At 44.0% G+C, this 20,649-nt stretch overlaps 1 protein-coding gene across 3 annotated transcripts in view; it reads right to left on the reverse strand.

Annotated features, from left to right (window-relative positions):
- The window catches only part of LOC122541921 (protein transport protein Sec24A-like), a 70,726-nt gene that overhangs the window by 12,039 nt on the left and 38,038 nt on the right, over positions 1 to 20,649 (reverse strand). For 2 of the 3 annotated variants that reach the window (XM_087982662.1, XM_087982664.1), the window contains 7 exons: positions 18,924 to 19,047; positions 13,118 to 13,276; positions 11,085 to 11,258; positions 8,008 to 8,118; positions 4,539 to 4,714; positions 2,118 to 2,270; positions 1,876 to 1,980 (listed from right to left, as the gene is read on the reverse strand). In XM_087982662.1, coding sequence (XP_087838788.1) covers positions 1,876 to 1,980; positions 2,118 to 2,270; positions 4,539 to 4,714; positions 8,008 to 8,118; positions 11,085 to 11,258; positions 13,118 to 13,276; positions 18,924 to 19,047 — 1,002 coding nt within the window. The remainder of the gene's footprint in view (positions 1 to 1,875; positions 1,981 to 2,117; positions 2,271 to 4,538; positions 4,715 to 8,007; positions 8,119 to 11,084; positions 11,259 to 13,117; positions 13,277 to 18,923; positions 19,048 to 20,649) is intronic. The other variant, XM_087982663.1, reaches the window with a different exon arrangement.

The raw sequence follows: 20,649 nt of genomic DNA on the forward strand, positions 1-20,649 counted from the left end.
CCTCTGGCAGCTCACTCCATACACGTACCACCCTCTGCGTGAAAAAGTTGCCCCTTAGGTCTCTTTCATATCTTTCCCCTCTCAAACTAAACCTATGCCCTCTAGTTCTGGACTCCCCAACCCCAGGGAAAAGACTTTGTCTATTCATCCTATCCATGCCCCTCATAATTTTGTAAATCTCTATAAAGTCACCCCTCAGCCTCCGACGCTCCAGGGAAAACAGCCCCAGCCTGTTCAGCTTCTCTCTATAACTCAAATCCTCCAACCTTGGCAACATCCTTGTAAATCTTTTCTGAACCGCTTCAAGTTCCACAACATCTTTCCGATAGGAAGGAGACCAGAATTGCACACAATATTCCAAGAGTGACCTAACCAATGTCCTGTGCAGCCGCAACATGACCTCCCAACTCCTGTCCTCGGTACTCTGACCAATAAAGGAAAGCATACCAAACGCCTTCTTCACTATCCTATCTACCTGCGACTTCTACTACAGCATCCGGCTGAATCAGCAACACTTGTAAATAAGAGCAGAAGAGATGGGAGCAGGACTAGACCATGTGGTCCATCAAGCTCAGCTATTCAATATAATCATTGAATTATTACAATGCAGAAGGACTCTAACTATTTCTCACATCACAGTTGCTTCACGTGCGCATCATTTTATTCCATGTCCTCTTACTTATTTCTTTTCCATGCAGTTACAGCTTCTCCAGACCTACATCCCACGAATACGTAAAAGTAAAATGGGGGCAGAGGAGTGATCCCCAGTGCACTTACCAATAATAATTCCAAAACCAACACTGAGAAACCAAACCATCTGGTCATTACCTTATGGCTGTTTGTACTAGAGATCACTCTTCAGGGTGGCTCAGGGGTTAGCACTACTGCCTTACAGTGCCAGGGACGAAGGTTCGATTCCACCCATATGTGGAGTTTGCACATTCTCCCCATGTCTATGTGGGTTTCCTCCAAGTGCCCCAGTTTCCTCCCACAGACCAAAGATGTGCAGGTTAGGGTGGATTGGCCATGTTCAATTGTTCCGGGGTGTGCAGGCTTCGTGGATTAGCAATGGTACATGCAGGGGTGGGGATGAGTGTGGGTGGGATGCTGTTTGGAGGGTCAGTGCAGACACATTCGTCTAAATGGCCTCTAGCTGCACTGTAGGGATTCTATGTTTCACAAAGTATTGCATTGGCTGTAAAGTGTTGTGAATGTCCTAAGGTGGTGAAAGGTGCTAATTAAATGGAAGCCTTTCCTTATTTTCCTGCTGTTGCTGTCCATTAATATTTTGAGTCACTATATTCCTCTGGGTATGTAGGATAAAAGGATGGAGTTACCAGCAATGCATCAATATTTGCATTCGGCTCCCCATGCACTGTCTGAGGTGTTCTCGGTCATCACCAGAATCTCCAGGTCACCCTTCAGCAACCCCCTCAGATACATGGGTTTCGGGTAGAAGTGAGTCTCGACAGGTAAGTGTGGGTGCCTACCCCTGCCAAGTGAAGCTATAACAGCAGCCTTGTACTCTCAGACATGGATGTGTGTGTCATTGGCTCACGGTAGAGCAAGAGAGCACCCTGTGGCTTCCAATGCCAACCCCCACCAGGGAGTCCTGTCAGAGTGGCAGCTTCTCCCCCCAGATGTCAGATACTGGAACTAGCAACTCAAACTCCTGAGGGAACAATTCCCCTGTCCAGCTTTTTGATTCATGGTTTATTGTTGGCCGGACGTACCACACTTTCCTACGCAACAACCGACACTGCACATTATCATCGGGGTGTTCTGAGTGGTTTCTGGGATGTGACTGGAGGCTAGATTAATGCACATCTGCCTACTCTGGCTTCTGATGGGTTTTCACTTTGTTTTAAGACTTACGTTACCGCAATCGATTAAGAAGGCTCCTTGCAGCGTGAGATTCTCAGCCATGAGCTGAATCAAGGCTGGTTTCTTCATTGTCCCCTTGCCCATTTCCATAGAGGCCTGTCAGCGAGACAAAAAGGGATCAAAAAGAAAGTAGAATTCACCTAATCTCACTGCCTCCATCTCTCTCTTAGCATTGATTGTTTGAAACAGAGGGAAAGGAACCGATCGCACTGCACAGTGACCTAGGCTCTCACATTATCTGCAGGCTCGGAGTTAAGGTAATCATCAATCCTGTACAGATCAGGGTAGACCATCCTCAATACAACGGTCAGTGGCTGTATCATCAGCTGGAACATGGTGAAAACCCGCTCATCCAAGCTCATGGCAGCATCGGTCTGAAAGGCAGGCTGCAGGACAGAATGTAACAGGTCAGGGATCCTTATCAGAGGACACAGGCCACACTACATTTCCCTGACACTGAGCCCCAGACATCTGAAAAAAACTTCCCAACTCCCAACACAGAAGGAGAAACCAACAAAACATACAAATGGTCCAACTTGTCTTGTCTGTCTCACATTGGAACACTCTGCTTTATTTCCAATGTTTATTATTTTTGCTGGTTTTGTTGTGAGAGACACCACTTCCCCTTCACCATTACGCCCCATCCCCAATCTCCCAGATGCCCCCCAAACTGATATTGGGTGTCATGATGTAAAAGAACAAAGGAAAGAATAAATAGGATTAAATGTCTTTATCAAAAAATAACATCAAGACTTCCTGGCCTAAAAAAGACTCTCAAAGTCAGCTCAGCTGTCTCACATTGCCAGGGATCCAGGTTTGATCCCACCCTTAGACAACTGTCTGTGTGGAGTTTGCACTCGTGTCTGCGTCTCTGGGTTTCCTCCTACAGTCCAACGCTGCGCAGGTTAGGTGGATTGGCCATGCTAAATTTTAGCTGATGAAGGACTTTTGCCCGAAACGCCGATTTTCCCGCTCCTCGGATGCTGTCTGATCTGCTGTGCTTTTCCAGCACCACTCTGATCTAAACCATGCTAAATTGCCATATAGTGTCCAGGGATATGCAGGCTAAGTGGGCTAGCCTTGGAAAGTGCAGGGTTACAGGTACAGGGTAGGTCTGGATGGGATGCTCTTTGGAGGGTTGATATGGACCTGATGGCCTTTTGCACTCTAGAGATTCTATAAAGTAAAACAAAACTGATTTCCACAGCTAAATGAAATGCTATAATTCCTGGATATAATTTCTCAGTGACCTAGTATCCTAGGCCAATAAATTTCTTGGAAAAGGGACTGTGTAGACTGCAATCTGGCAGGATGGACACAAGCTCAGCAATTTATAGGCAGTTCTGAAGAGATGGTTCTAATATTCACTCGATAGAGGGAAAGCAGAGGATGGCAAGTTGAATAATAGAAAAGTCATGATGGAAACAGAGAAATGTACACAAGACCCTTGCAGCCAGTTAGCCCGTATCAACCTTCATTCACGTTCCTCACTGTGCTTTATCCATTACATTATCTTCATTTGCATTGCTCACCCAAAAGAAAACTTATTCTGCTCCTAGTTGTCGCTCTAATAAACCCAAAATATTGCAGATACTGGAAATCTGAATTCAAAATAGAAAGTGGAGAAACTCAGCAGGTCTGACAGCATCTGTGGAGAGAGAAACATGAGATAATGTTTCAAATTCAAAATGACTCTTCTTCAGAAGTGTCATCTCTATTTCTGTCTCCACAGGTGCTGCTGGACCTGCTGAGTTTCTCCAGGATGTTTGATTTTTATTTCTGATTTAGCATTACCTGTCTTGGTCATCTTTCTGTACAGTGTGTTTAACAAACTCATTAAATTAGAGAAACCTAACCCTTCCTACTCTTCTTTCCCCGTTTCTGAGATCAAACCTCAGACAGTTATAAATTATGGATTATGGATAAGTATTCCAGCTTGAAATCGTAGACCAGAAATTGATTTTTATTCTTTTTTCTCATCATAAACCAGTAACCACGCATTCACCTTTCAGAGTGAATCCCTAGCTTTCACGGAGTGTGGAAGTGTTTGCTTTGATCATTTACCATTAAAATTCAAACTCATGTGCTTGTATTATTATTGTGCTGTCCCTATCTCTGACCCAGGAGGCCTGGGTTCAAGTCCCACCTGCTCTGAGGTGTGTAATAATATCTCTGAATAGGTTGATTAGAAAATATCAATAAATCCCAGCAGCAAGCTTAGATATGATTCAATGGTGGAAGAGGCTTGAGAGAGCCCTGTTACTGCACCCTATATTTTTTTTAAATTCATTTTGTGATATATGGGCATTGCTGGCTGGCCAGCATTTATTGCCCATCCCTAGTTGCCTTTGAGAAGGTGGGAGTGAGCTGCCTTCTTGAACTGCTGCAGTCCATGTGCTGTGGATTGACTCACAACACCCTTAGGGAGAGACTTCCAAGATCTTGACCCAACGACATTGAAGGAATGACGATATATTTCTGATGCAGGATGGTGAGTGACTTGGAAGGGAACTTGAAGTTGGTGGCGTTCCCGTGTATCTGCTGCCCTTGTCCTTCTAAACAGAAGAGGTCGTGTCATTAAGTCTCATGAAAAGGCTGTACCACCACGATAGGAAAGGGCCGAAAGGCCTCCCACAGTTACTGTGACCTCTCACCTGCTTTAAAAGGGCGAGGATGTACAGTGGCAGTTGTTGTAGGCTACGGGGGATGGTGAACGCAGACTGCTTTGGGCTGCAGGCCGAGGAGCGGTAAGCTACAAGAGCATCAATGAGGACTTTAATCAGCTCATCGCGGGTGGAAGCAAGGCAGAGACTCACTGAACGATCCACAGCTGCAGGGAAACACAGAAAGAGATCATGTGCAGACAAGGACATAGAAACGCTTTCTATAATCTTTTGACTGCAGGAAGCTGGAGGACACCCCAGGCATGTGGAGTTGGCCGCTTTTGAAGACATTTTCAGCTCACCCATAATGAGCCTGAAGGAGTGAATCTCATTACCTTTCAGAAATAGCTTTGAGTAATAGCAGCCACGGCATAAACCTTTAACCTTTACCACCCAGCAATACAAATCCATCTAATTTCCTTGAAAAACAAGGACTTCATCCTTGCTCTTCCCAACAATACTGTGCTAATCTATTGTTCCTTTTGTTTCCTGCTATTCAATAGCATTTCTGTGTTCACCAGCCTCCATGGGCTCCTGGTCCAGCAATAGCTAAAATTTAAAATTTTCATTCTTTCTTTCCCAAATTTTTCTGTAGCCTCACTAAGGGCTTTTGCCCGAAACGTTGATTTTTCCTGCTCCTTGGATGCTGCCTGATCTGCTGTGCTTTTCCAGCACCACTTTAATCTTGACTCACTACTCCCTTTCTCTATCATCTCCTCAAACCGGAAATGTTTACTGCTCTATAATTCCGGCCCATTGAATTGTTCTATTGATGGCAGCTATGCCTGAGCCTTGGAGTACCTGCCCTAATCCCTCTCAACTCCTTAAAATCCATCAACGTTTGCCAAGCCTCAAGGTTGTCAGTTTTAATATCTCTTTACGTGGATCAGTCTATTTTTGTTTGATAACTCTTGTAAGCATTTCCAACATTTTACTACATTAAGGGCACACATGTGGTCCTCGGGTCACAAATGGGTTTTGTTCTCATTCAATTCAATTTGTACACCAGTCAAAACACATTGCACAACAAAACAATGGAGACAGTAAGGACTGCAGATGCTGGAAGCCAGAATCAATAGATATGGAGCTGGAAAAGCACAGCATCAGAGGAGCAGGACATTCAACATTTCCAGCCAAAATCCTTCATCTGAGCTGCTGTGTTTTTCCAGCTCCACATCTATTGGCATGACAATACAAGATTGCTGTTCGTAAGTACAGGCAACATCCATACATTGGATTGTTAAAATTACACCCCCACATTGGGATGGTGTTCATAGATATGAGCCTTTGTAAGTCAGATATTTGTAAATCAGGGTCCCTCGTATGTATAAAGACAGGTTGTTGTTGAACACTGTTGTAGGTCCCACCTTTTCCTTGCTCTGTTATTAACAACCCACCTCAATCCCAGGATATCCTATCAACACCAATCCCTGCCATCAGCACTCATCAATTATTCCAGGGGTGCCCAAGATTGCACTGTCATGAGCCATTAACAGGAACAAGCTTCATTCACCACTTCTGGCATTTTACTCTGCATTCCCAAATATCTCAAGCTGTCTACTGCCAATTGATGTTGAGGTTCCCAATTTGGATATATTTGCCAATGAGATAATGGTTGTGAAAACAGTCCTTTCCAAGCCAACAGACCCAAAACATTCAAACAGCAAATCATAAGCATGAATAGAACTGTATTAGGGTTAGGGTTTGAGTTGGGTTTAGGGTTATCCTGTCCGCTAGCTCCATTTCACTTAGGATCAGACTTTAACATGAGAGCTAAGCACACTAATGGCCCAAAGTTCATGAAGCAACAATTCTTCATTTCACTGGCATCAATTTATTATAAGGATAAGGGGAAATTAAGGTTAAATAAGTATTTACATGAACTGTGGTTTATATTAGTCTGAGGTTTTGTTTGTCTCTCTCCTCCTTCTTCCCATGAATTGTCTTCCCTCAAAGACACTAATTTTTCCAGTTGGACCATTCCAGCTGACCTCCTACCCCTGCTGGTGGAAATACCTGCACACCCACTCGAGCTCCTCTGCTTGGTGCCCTCTCACTATCGCCACCTGCTGCCGGAGGTGAGAAAAGGAGGAGTCTATTCAGCTCCTTGAACCGACTTACAATTCAGTGAGGTGATAGCTGATCTGTATCTTTACTCCATCTTACCTGTTTCAGTTCCATCACCATTGATACCCTCACCTAGCAAATCATTTTCAATTGACCTCCCCTTCCCCAACTTCTCAACTTCAACTATTTAGGGAAGAGGGTTCCAGATTTCTACCATCCTTCATGTGAAGAAGTGTTTTCTGACATCAGAGGAAATAGTTTGTATTTACTAAACACCTCATAACAATAACCAAAAACACCTCAGTTACTCAAGAGAATATAATCTGAGACTATGTGACTTGACCTCATAAATTTAACCCTTTTAACTCAAGTATTACCTCTCAAATGCATAACCATTGCCATCTAGAAGGACAAGGACAGCTCATTGGGGGAGGTGATGATCCAGTGTATTATTGCTAGACTGGTACAGAGACCCAGAGAATGTTCTGAGATCTGGGTTCAAATTCTACAATTGAAGATGGTGGAATTTGAATTTATTGTTTTTTTTTTAAATTGGAAGTAAGAGTCTAAATGATGGCCATTAAACAGTTGCCAGTTATCAGGAAAAAACCCATCTGCTTCACTAATGTCCTTTGGGGAAGGAAATCTGCCATCCTGTTCTCGCCTACCTGTGATTCCAAATCCACAACAATGTGATTGCCTCTTAACTGCCCTCTGGGCAATTTGGGTTGCGCTATAAATGCTGACCCACCGAGCAATGCCTATGTCCCATGAGTAACAAAAATCATTCTGGTTTCAATCCCTCTCCAGGGCTTGCTAGTCATGGAAAGTGCAGGTGGAATGTGCCCAGACAGGTCAATTGTTGTCTTTCCCACACAACTGAGAGCAGGAGAATCTCCTGGTCAGCCATTCTACAGGCAGCAATGGTAAACCACTGCAATGCTTCACATGGACCATACCAATGGCTCAACTACTGGAAATGAAGATGGGAAGCAAGGAAATAGAAAATGGGAGCAGGGGTAGACTATTCAGCCCTTCAAATCTGCTCCCCCATTTCAGTATCAATCTCATCAGATCATCCACTGGTCCCACTTTCTCCCCATAACCTTTGATTCCTTTGGTCCGAGAACTTTCCCTAACTCCTCAAAAACCTTCAATGCTTTAGCTTGAACAGCTTTCTTTGTCAGAACTCTCTGGGTGAAGACATTTCTCCTCATCTCAGCCCTAAATGGTCTACCCCATATCCTTGACCATGACCCTGGGAGAAATCATTCCAAATACCGAGGGGAGGCCACAAGCTGAAAAGCCATGTGTGTGATGTGTCCATTCAATTCTATTTTCTTATCCTCTTTGGGTTACTTCTTACATTGTCACAGTTGACATGATATCTTACCCATTTTTGAAAGAATTCCTGTGATGGCAGCCATATTGGCCCCTGCATAAACCTCACTGAGGGAGCTGACAACCGGAAGGCAGTAAGTGTAGATTCGAACCCGTCGTTCACCTGAAAAACAACCACACTCACAACATCATCCACAATCGACCAAGCTTCTCAAAGACCTCATCAAAAGAACGGAGTTGGGTTGGGGTGTTAACTGAAAAGGTAAGCCTTGGACCACACAAAATTTTCAATATTAAAACTTACTTTATTTCAATTCAGCCAGTCCATAGTCCAGAATATCAATCAAGATATCCCTGGATGGCCTACTGAGAGACCTCTGATTTTTAGCAAAAAGGTAGCAAATTTTATAGTCCTTACGTGCGCAACAATTTCATACTTTTTCGTTTCCCACAACATAATGTTTCCACCTCTAATTAATGTTCCCCTAATTAAAATGAGTTGATTAGTACATTTTAGTCTGGTTCTCACACATCTAAAACAAAGCTGTTGATTTTCTTCCTCATCTTGTATCAAAGCAGATAAAGCTAAATATTTCTCAGTATTCTATTCATTTGCTGTGCCTGGGAAAGCTGAACTACACAAAGTTGTGCCAAGAGTCTCACATTACTTATATTTCTCTCTCATGGTCACTGTGACTTTCATTTTAAACTTAAGAGACAAATTATTATTGCAAGATGGAGATTTAAAATGGAGCCTTTTAATGGTTGACTCCCCAATACTTTATCGGGGTAGTAAGGGAAGGAAAAGGAGTTGAGGTGAGGAGGTAGGCCCATGATAGAGAAATATCTGAAGGTGCAATACAACTGGGGTTGTTCTCCTTAAAACCAAAAGGGTTAAAGGGAGATTTGCTTGAGGTGCTCAAAATAGCCACTGACCCTTCAGCCACCGGAGGACGTGGATTTTCTAAAACATCATTGGAGCGTCTAAGGCCACAATAAAGGGGCACCAATTTAAGACTCAGATGAGGAGACATTTCTTCTCACAGAGAGTTGAGAGGCTTTGGAACTCCTTGCCACAGAGAGCTTGGGAGAAGAGTCCTTGTGAATATTTAAGGTTGAGATAGATAGGTTTTGATGAGTCGGGGAATCAAGTGTTATGGGGAAAGGGCAGGAAAGTTTGTATGAGGAAGGCCAGATCAGCCATGATCGTACTGAATGGTAGAGCAGGTTCAAAGGGGTTGAATGGCCTCCCCTCATTCCTAATCTTTACAGTTTTTAAAAGAGGGGGTTGGAGGAAGCACTTTTACAATTTGGAATGTGCTGCTTGAAAGGCTGCTGGATTCAGTAGTAACTTTCAGGTGTTAACTGGATGTATACCTGCAGTGATATACTTGCAAGTCTCTGAGGAAAGACCAGGAAACTGGGACTAATTGGATACCAAAAGTCAGCACATTCAGGAGGGGCTGAATGGCCTCCCTTTGTGAGTTATCATGCTATGATTCTATAATAGAGGCAAAGTCCACACCATTGTTTCCAGCAGCACATCCCTTCGACCTTGGGTTGGAGATCTGCAGTTTTTCTGGCCTGTTCATCGGACTGCTCTGAGAGATCTGGGAGCATGGGAAGAGGGTGTCTAATGGTAATTTCACAGCACTATTAACCCAGAGGAGAAAGACAAGACTGCAGATGCTGGAGATCAGAGTCAAAAAGCACAGCCAGTCAGGTAGCATCCGAGGAGCAGGAGAGTTGACGTTCCTTAAGGGCTTGCCCAGCACCACACTTTTTGACTGTATTAACCCAGAGGCCCAACACAAATGATGGGTTCAAATCCCACCACACCAGCCAGTAGAGTTCAATTCAGTTTACAAATCCAGAATTGAAAATGAAAATCTCAGTGATGATGACCATGGAACTATTATTGGTTGTCTTCAAGATAATCTGCTCCCCTTATCCAGTCTGGCCTGCATGTGACTCCAGACATACAACAACAGAGTGGACTCTTTTCTACCTTCTGAAATGGACAAGCAAGCGGAGTGAGACCTCAAAGAATGTGGGTTCCCTGTTTGGGGGGCTTCATTCCTGATGAAGGACTTTTGTCCAAATTGTCGATTTTCCTGCTCCTCGGATGCTGCCTGATATGCTGTGCTTTTTCTAGCACCCTCTAATCCAGACTCTGATCTCCAGCATCTGCAGTCCTCACTTTTGCCGGGCTGTTAATCTGGTACAGTCAGTGAGCCCTGGTTGACAGATGAGAACAGGAGTGTCGGACATCCTGTCACAGTGAGGGCTGGCTCTGAGGGAGTCGGACCCATGTCAAGGACTCTCCACGGTGACAGGATACCGGCCTCTGTGGAGTGATTTCAGCAAACTTCTCAGATCAGGGACAATTAGGGATCCACCACAATTGTAGGCCTTGCCCCGTTAAAGAAAAAGATACTTAAGGTAACGAAAAGGAGAAGAATATTGCATTCTGCTGGCCTTCCACAGTTTCACTTGAGCAACCAAAAAAACATCTTCTCCGATTTAAAACAAGGCTAGACCTGACAGCTCAGCAAGACTGGGAATAGAGGCACCGGCAGCTTTGTTATTCATTCACAGGATGAGGGTATCGCTGGCCAGGTTGGCATTTATTGTCCATCCCTTATTACCCAGAGGGCGATTAAGAGTCAACCATATCACTGTGGGTCTGGAGTCACATGGAGGCAAGAACAGGTAAGGATAGTAGTTCCCTTCCCTAAAAACATTAGGGAACCAGATGGGTTTTTCCTGCCAATCAACATCATGGTCATCTAATTTCAGATTTTTAAAATTAGATTCAAATTCCACCATCTGCCATGGCAGAGTTCGTATCTGGATCTCCAGAACATTATCAGGGTCTATCGATTAATAATCAAATGACTGGGTAGTCAAGTCACTAGGCCATTGCCTCCTACTAGGGCAGCTTAGAGAGGGCCCCAACCTCGGCCAAGTCACCATCACCTCCCTGCGATTGCTTGGGTCCTCTATGGGGAAAGAGGTTGGCCCACATTGGGTCACTCCCTCCCTTGGTCACCTGCCTTGACCCATCGAAGTCTGCCCTGCAAACGTTGGCGCTGAACTTGTGGAAGAGCTGAGAGAGGTCCATCCTACCTTGGCATGAAGTGTAGAGTAGAGAGGACTGGAAGACCACTAGTGAGCTCTCAGTCACAGCTCCATCGATCATCATCTGAAAGGCAAACTCCGCCTGGGGACGAACATAGGGCAAGGATAACATCTGTGTTGTCTGTAGGAATGAGTTGCCATAGAAAGTGTCCAGCATGAGGCCTAATCAAAAACAAAGTCAGAAATTTGAAATCATGGTTGCCGTGATCAATGGTATTCTTTGATTGCTCTATATAAGTGACTGTGGCACCAATCGCAATCAGGAGAACAGAACCTGCCCATCTTTTTTAGGGGAGAACCATGTGAGGAAGGTCAATTTGGATTTTTAAATGTATCACAGGAAACAAAACCATGTCAAACATGTTGACGGGATCAATGACCAACACTCATTAGTATTGTGCAGCCCCTTGTATTACAGTATGGCCTCTTCTCTAGGGACACCCAGACTCATACACAGACTTGGAATTTGTATTTAAAATACTGTGAACAGTTTGGGCCCTGTACAGAATGAAGGACATTCTGGCATTGGAGTGGGCCCAGAGGAGGTTTACAAGAACAATCCAAGGGATGAAGGGCTTGTCATATGACATTTCTGAAGAAGGGTTCATTGGACTTGAAATATAAACTCTGCTTTCTCTATACATATGCTTTTGCCATATGAAGCGCAGTTGAGGACATTGGGTCTGTACTCAATGGAGTTTAGAAGGATGGAGAGGATCTGATTGAAACCTAGAACACTCAGAGGCCTGGATAGCATGGACGTGGAAAAAATGTTTCTAGTAGGAGAGACTAGGACCCAACGGCACAGTCTCACAGTAAAGGGATAATCTTTTAGAACTGAGATGAGGAGGAATTTCTTCAGCCAGAGGGTGACGATCAGTGGAACTCATTACCACAGAGGGCTGTGCAGGTCAAGTCATTGAGTGTATTTAAAACAGAGGTAGATAGGCTCTTGATTAGTAAGGGGGTCAAAGGTTACAGGGAGAAGGCAGGACGATGCGGCTGAGAAACAGCCACAATTGATTGGTGGTGCAGACCTGATGGGCTGAATGGCCTAATTCTGCTCCCTATATCTTATGGTCTTATACACAAGGAGGAGAGGACAGGCAGCCAGGATGGACAGTTCCGTCAAGTGTATGTGCCTGGGCCTTTGAGAATGAACATTTGGTGATGGAAATTGACTGGATTGCTCAACAGAGAGAGACAGCATGGATGTAATGGGCTGAATGTCTGTAATGCAGTGACTCAATGTCTATTCCCTTCAGGTCTAAGTCATATCAGGATCACTCTTCTGCTCCCTGTGTGTATCTGACCACCACTGTCTGCCCGTCTGTGTGTATCGGACCCTCACTCTCTGCTCCCTGTGCGTATCGGACCCTCACTCTCTGCTCCCTGTGTGTATCGGACCCTCACTCTCTGCTCCCTGTGTGTGTCTGACCCTCACTCTCTGCTCCCTGTGTGTATCGGACCCTCACTCTCTCCACATGTGTGTCTGTCCCTCACTCTCACCCTGTGTATATCGGATGTTCACTCTCAGTTCCCTGTGTATATCGGACCCTCACTCTCAGTTCCCTGTGTATTTTGGACCTTCACTCTCTGCTCCACATGTGTATCGGACCCTCACTCTCTGCTTCCTGTGTGTGTCTGACCCTCACTCTCTGCTCCCTGTGTGTAACGGACCCTCACTCTCTGCTCCCTGTGTGTATTGGACCTTCACTCTCTCCACATGTGTGTCTGTCCCTCACTCTCACCCTGTGTATATCGGACCCTCACTCTCAGTTCCCTGTGTATTTTGGACCTTCACTCTCTGCTCCACGTGTGTATCGGACCCTCACTCTCTGCTCCCTGTGTGTGTCTGACCCAAACTCTCTGCTCCCTGTGTGTGTCTGACCCTCACTCTCTGCTCCCTGTGTGTAACGGACCCTCACTCTCTCCCCGTGTGTGTCTGTCCCTCACTCTCTGCTCCCTGTGTGTATCGGGCCCTCACTCTCTCCCTGTGTGTGTCTGTCCCTCACTCTCACCCTGTGTGTATCGGATCCTCAGCAGCCCCTCATATCCGATGGAGCGGGTCAGGTGATTTCGGAATTCTTCCTGGAGCTTCTCAACCAGAGCCGAGCTGTGAATATGGTGGAATGCTGGGTAACAATACACATAGCCACAAGTGTACCTGGGAAGGCAAACTGCAGAAAGTACACAGTTTGAAATTGAAATGGATGAATAAATACTTTTCTAAATATATATATATATATATATATATATATATATATATTCTCTCTATTTTACACCCTCTCTTTCTGTCACTCATTCACACCCCATCAGCCTACCATTAAGTCATACACCAAGCTAATGTCTGGGGACCTGATTGGTTCAAATTCCACCAGGGCAGTTAACAAAATTGGAATTCAATAAAAAGTCTGGAAAAAAGAGTCTAATGATAAGCATGAAACCATTGTTGACAGTTAGAAAAATCCATCTGGTTCACTAATGTCTTTCAGGGAGAGAAACCTGCCATCTTGGTCTGGCCTACATGTGACTCCAGACCACAACAATGTAGCTGGCTTTTAACTGCCCTCTGAGCAATTAGCATTGGGCAATAAATGCCAACAGTACTATATCCCGTGAATGAATAAAATAAAAAAGCCAGAAAGTTAGCAACCTCTTGACTAACTTTATTTAATAAACTCACTTGCCCTGTGTCTCCAAATTCTGAATGGGTTTTTCACCACCTCACTCATCTCAGTGGAATGTACAAAACTAACAAGCAATAAAAGACCAGCAGATCCACCAAGTTTTGCCAAATAATCCCAAAAAGCCAAAAGAGATTTATAAAATCATGAGAGGCATGGATAGGGTAAATAGCCAAGGACTTTATCCTAGGGTAGGGGAGTCCACAATTACAGGGCATAAGGTAATAGATTTAAAAGGGACCTGAGAGGAAACCTTTTCATACAGAGGGTGGTGCGTGTATGGAATGAGTTGCTACAGCAAGTGGTGGAGGTGGCTACAATTACGACATTTAAGGGGCATCTGGATAGGTACGTAAAGTGTTTAGAACAAACAAAAACAGAAATTACAGGAAAAGCTCAGCAAGTCTGGCAGCATCTATCAAGAGAAATCAGAGTTAACCTTTCGGGTCCAGTGATTCTTCCTCAGAAGTGAACATGATTTAGAGGGATATGGGCCGGATGCTGGCAGGTGGGACTAGATTGGGTTGGGATATCTGGTCGGCATGGACAGGTTGGACCGAAGGGTCTGTTTCCATGCTGTACATCTCTATGACTCTATAAGTGGGATGAGGTCAGTTTAGGATATCTGGTCAGCATGAATGAGTTGGACCGAGGGGTCTGTTTCTGTGCTATATAACTCTATGACTCCATGACACTCCCACAGTATCAGCTGAATAGCAAAGAGCCTGTGGTGTCATTTGTGAAGACCAGGAATCTTAGACCCAGTGTCCAAAGCAATATTTATCTTTCGGCCAATCACTAAAATAGATGGATACTTCTTAGGCTCCACGCTTAAAGGATTGTGGACAATGGTTCATTTGAAGTCATGAAGAGATACCTGAACTGTTTTTGTTTTAAAAACAAGATATGTTTCTAACACCAATTATCATTGACTCCTCCAGCTCACCGCTGACTTTTTTCAGACAATGCAATATAAAGCCCAATTTTAAATTTTCTTGAAGTTGTTTAACATTTTTTTCTCTTAATTGATACAGACTCGGTTTTATTTTTAAGTATTTGTTGTTAGGTATCCACCACTCTTTACTTCAACATATTTGAGAGATTTTGCTGCTAGTGAGATCCTGCAGTGCAGTCCCAATGTTAAAGGGGTCACCCAAAGGACACTGGGACTTTATTTTAAACACTTCTTGGAAGTAACATATGTTGGCATGCATGGAAATGTTGGTAATCACTGCCCATGTCTACTTGCCCTTGAACTGATTGGCTCTCAAGGCCATTTCAGAGGGCTATTAAGAGCTGACCAGGTTGTTGTGGGTCTGCAGTCATATGGAAGCCAGATCTCCTTCCCCGAAGTATTGTCATGAACCAGACACATTTTTACAAGGATTGAAATGGTTACATACTCATCATTAGACTAACTTTTAAATTTATATTGTATTAAACTCAAATTTTACTTTATTCTATGGTGTGATTCAAACCTACAGCCCCACAACAATAGCCTGGGGACAAGTGTGTGGTGCTGGAAAAGCACAGCCAGTCAGCCAGCATCCGAGGAGCAGGAGAGTTGACATTTTGGCCACAAGCCCTTCATCAGGAATGAGCCTTGTGGGCCAGGGGGGCTGAGAGATAAATGAGAAGGGGGGTATTGGGGCTGGGTGGAAGGCAGCTGGGAATGCAATAGGTAGATGAAGGTGGGGACAGAAATGATAGGTCGGAGGAGAGGGTAGAGCAGATGGGTGGGAAGGAAGGAAGATCGACAGGCAGGATAGGTTAAGTTGCCAAGTTGGAGGGTTCGGACTGGGATAAGGTGGGGGGAGAGGAAATGAAGAAACTGGTGAAATCCACATTGATCCCGTGTGGTTGCAGTGTCCTAAGGCAGAAGTTGAGGCGTTCATCCTCCAGGCATCATGTGGTTAGGGTTTGGCAATGGAGGAGGCCCAGGACATTGGTGGAGTTGGAGGGGGAGTTAAAATGTTCAGCCATGGGGCAGTGGGGTTGGTTGATGCAGGTGACCCAGAGATGTTGTCTGAAACGACCTGCAAGTTGGAGACCTGTCTCCCCGATGTAGAGGAGACTACATATCCGGTTTGAATGCCATGCTTCTAGGAATTCCTGTGCATGTCTTTGTTTGGCTTGTCCTAGGATGGATGTGTTGTCCCAGTCAAAGTGCTGTCCTTCCTTAACTGTATGTAAGGATACTAGTGAGAGTGGGTCATGTCATTCTGTGGCTAGTTGATGTTCATGTATCCCAGTTTTCTGCCTGTTTGTCCAATGTAGTGTTTGTTACAGTTCTTGCACGGTATTTTGTAAATGACATTAATTTTGCTTATTGTCTGTATAGGGTCTTTCAAGTTCATTAGCTGCTGTTTTAGTGTGTGGGTGGGTTTATGGGCTACCATGATGCCAAGAGGTCTGAGTAGTCTGGTAGTCATTTCTAAGATGTCTTTGATGTACGGGAGAGTGGCTAGGGTTTCTGGATGTGTTTTGTCTGCTTGTTGGGGTTTGTTGCTGAGAAATCGGTGGACTGTATTCATTGGGTAGCCGTTCTTTTTGAGTACAGTATCAGTGATTTTCCTCTGCTCTGCTTAGTTCCTCTGTGCTGTACTGTGTGGTGGCTCATTGAAATAATGTTCAAATGCAGTTTCATTTGTGGGTATCTACTCTCCTGCTCCTCAGATGCTGCCTGACCTGCTGTGCTTTTCCAGCACCAGACTCTCAACTCTGACCTCCAGCATCTGCAGTCCTCACTTTCTCCTAACAATAGTAACATTACCACTATACCATCACTTCCCTGCAATTGCTTGGACTTATTTGCTGGAAATCACATGTCTGGGTTTATGGTATTGTTTTGGATATTGTTGGGAGTACATTTGGTCCAGAATCTGCGATGACACACAACAAATCCCCTGTCTTTTACAATAAAACCATATTGAACAGTCCTGTGTGAGATTTGAAAAAATGATGCAGTTGTTCTCTGGAAAAGTCTTGAGTTCCTGACAATTCACAGCTCCTTGAAAGTAGAGTCACAGGTAGCTAGGATAGCGAAGAAGGCATTTGGTATGCTTTCCTTTATTGGTCAGAGTATTGAATACAGGAGTTGGAAGGTCATGTTGCAGCTATACAGGACATTGGTTAGGCCAGTGTTGGAATATTGCGTGCAATTCTGGTCTCCTTCCTATTGGAAAGATGTTGTGAAACCTGAAAGGGTTCAGAAAAGATTTACAAGGATGTTGCCAGGTTTGGAGGATTTGAGCTATAGGGAGAGGCTGAACAGGTTGGGGTTGCTTTCCCTGGAAGCTGAGGGATGACCTTATAGAGGTTTACAAAGTCGTGAGGGGTATGGATAGGATAAATAGACAAAATTTTTACCTTGGTGTCGGGGAGTCCAGAACTCGAGGGCATAGGCTTAGGGTGAGAGGGGAAAGATATAAAAGAGACCTAAGGGGCAACTTTTTCATGCAGAGGGTGGTACGTGTATGGAATGAGCTGCCAGAGGAAGTGGTGGAGGCTGGTACAATTACAACATTTTAAAGGCATCTGGATGGGTATATGAATAGGAAGGGTTTGGAGGGATATGGGCCGGGTGCTGGCAGGTGGGACTAGATTGGGTTGGGATATCTGGTCGGCATGGACAGGTTGGACCGAAGGGTCTGTTTCCACACTGCACATCTCTATGACTCTAGTTCCTGAATATACTATATTGAAAGGTCCCTATGACAACTGCCTATGTTTAATGACATAAGGTTATATGTGCCAGGAAAGTCAGCTTAACCTTTTCACACCATTATGGCATTTTCTGTCAAGAACTAACAACCATTGACCAATTTTTTTTTTAAATCAGAATTAATCTCTGTGAGAAAGTTCTTTTCTTTAATTGACGTGTGTGTTTGCCTTGGATTCTTCAGAAGGGTAAATATTTAGATGATCATATTTCAAACTGTGTTAATCAGCATTACATCTGAGCCATAATTTGTTATTTATGAAAGAAATCCAGCTGGGGGATCTATTTATTCAAAACCCAACATGAATCAAGTAGAAAACTGGTCATAACAGTAACTAGTTAAAGCATTTAAATTTATGTTGTGACAAGTTTAGGCAGAAATTCTCATGAAGGTGAGTTGGGCTGAAGGGTCTGTTTCTGTGCTGTACGACTCTATAACTATTTCGATGTGCACGGGCAATGCTAAGTAATAGAAAATGGGATGAGAATAGTAAGGGTGTTGGGTTTGGCCAGCATAGACTCTGTGCTGTAGTCTTTTTTGACTCTAGTATAGTTGTGGGACTCAAAGGAGAGAGGGAGTGCACACCTCCAGACTCAGTGATAATACTTGACATTTTCCCATTGCTGTTGCTAGGAGATTGTGATGTTCTTATTAACTGCCATGTCTCCAACATTACAACAGTGACATGTACTTCAAGAATACCTAATTAGCGCTTGGAAACGTCCTGAAGTCATGAAAATCTATGTGTAAACACAAATTATTCCTTCTTTCTTAGCAGATAGGGGGACAAGTCTCTGAAACTTTGCACATCGGTGTTTTGCAATGTAACTAAATCACTGCCATATTCTAAACACACAAACAACCACTTGCATCGCTTTTAATATGCTCAAGCTATTCAGACTAAATGGATTTTGTCAATTGAACCAAATGCTGAATAAATTACCACAATATCTTCTGATTATGTCTAAGAGGCTGGTGAAAGCAGATTCAATAGCAAATGGTTGGTACTTGAAGTGGAAGAATGTGCAGGGCTTTAAGTCAGAACAGGGATAGTTCCTTCACTGTTGCTGGGTCAAAATCCTGGAAGTCCCTCCAAACCAGCATTATGGGTCTACCTACATAAAATGGACTGCAGTGGTTCAAGAAGGTAGATGACCTCTGTCTTCTCAAGAGCAACTAAGAATAAATACTGGACCAGCCAGTGATGCTCACATCCAATGAATGATTTTTAAATAAAAAACTGATTGGACAACAAAGAGCCAAATGGCCTTTTTTGTTGCTGTAAAGTGCTTTAAAAAAGTAACCCAATGAGTGACTTGTAAAGCACCTTGGACTATTCCATTATGTTTGATGTGAAATGGACACAAAAAGTTGCTGTTGTGCTTGTTCTTCAAGCTGCGATTACCTCAAACACTCACCTAAGGAAGCAAGGTCAATGTGTTGCTGATTCAACAAGAATAAGTCCACTCCTATCTGCTGGCCACAGAACTCCATTGACAGCACCTTATAGAAATCAGTAGCTGGACCAAGATGCTTAGCTCCCTTGTGGAGAGAAAAATGAAGAGAATTAAGCCAACTAAGTTTGAGCGCTTTGTAATCATACCCCAAAGATTTTTTTTCTGTGTTTTTCAATTAATACTGAACATTCAGACTTTGAAAGGTTGTGAGAGGAGGCATTTCCAGGTTCGGAATAACAAGGGTTGGAAGGTTCACTGTGAGAAAGGGAACAACACTAACATCTCACAACTAACACCATTGAACAGGTTTATAGGGCAAAACCAGCACTGGAGGGCTGTTGCATTGACAATGATCTTTGTATCATGAGAGGGATATATACCCTGTAAATGTTCTGATGAAGATAGAATGAGTGCACTGTCCTTCTCCAGTCTCTCTACACCACAGGTCACTACATTAATTTAATTATTTCATTCGGTTCACGATATGATTAGCTTCCCTACAGAGCGGAAACAGGCCCTTCAATCCAACAAGTCCACACTGACCCTCCAAAGAATAGCCCACCCAGACCCATTCCCCTACTCATGCACCTATCACTATGGGGCAATTTAGCGTGGCCAATTCACCTGAATTGCATACCTTTGGATTGTGGGAGGAAACCGGAGCACCCAGAGAAAACCCACGCAGTCACGGGGAGAATGTGCAAACTCTACACAGACAGTTGCCCGAGGCTGGAATCGAACCCGGGTCCTTAGCGCTGCGAGGCAGCAGTGTTAACCACTGAGCCACTCTGCCACCCTTATCATATGTTTTATTTCCATCAGACTTAGAATAAAAGTAACCACACTCAAGAAGCTTGATACCATTTGGGACAAAGCAGGCCGCTTGATTGGCACCACAGCCACAAACATCCCATTCCCTCCACCACTGACACTCAGTAGCAGCAGTGTGTATTGGCTACAAGATATACTGCAGAAATTCATCCTCAAAAAGACTCTCAAACAGCACCTTCCAAACCCATCAGCACTTCCATCTAGAAGGACAAGCCAGCAGATATACAGGAACACCACCACCTACAAGATCCCTCCAAGCCACTCCAAGCATCCTGACTTAGAAATATATCAGCATTCCTTCACTGTTGCTGGGTCAAAATCCTGGAATTCCCCCCTTAATGGCATTGTGTGTCAGCCCACAGCAGGTAATCTGCAGTGGTTCAAGAAGGCAGCTCACCCCCACTTTCTCAGGGCAACTAGGGACGGGCAATAAATGCTGGCCCAGCCAGTGACACCCACATCCCACAATTTAACTTTTAAAAATTAACCAGACTTCTTAATAAACACAAAGTGCCTGGCTCAGTATAAAACAAAATTTATTTAAAGATGATTAACAACAGTTTGTAATTTGAGGACGTGAATATTTATCCCTCCTGATATCCCAACTTACTCACAAACATACACATATCTACCAGGCGGAGGAAGGCAAAAGAAAAAGGAATTTTTCTCTGCAGTGACATACTTGTAAAAGAAAAATACTTTTAGCCAATAAGTTCTAGCTCTTGAAAGCAATAAGGTGTTCAGATAGTTGTGTGTCTGACAATCTGCCGCACATAGACAGATGTCACTGAACTGAACACATTGCTGCTGGATACATTGCCTTTGCCATGAATCAGGAAATAATCAAAGGCTTTTC

Source organism: Chiloscyllium plagiosum, unplaced genomic scaffold (assembly GCF_037043375.1).
Source record: "Chiloscyllium plagiosum isolate Xiang-an unplaced genomic scaffold, Cpla_swu_hap1 HiC_scaffold_43, whole genome shotgun sequence".
NCBI classification, from domain to species: Eukaryota; Metazoa; Chordata; class Chondrichthyes; order Orectolobiformes; family Hemiscylliidae; genus Chiloscyllium; species Chiloscyllium plagiosum.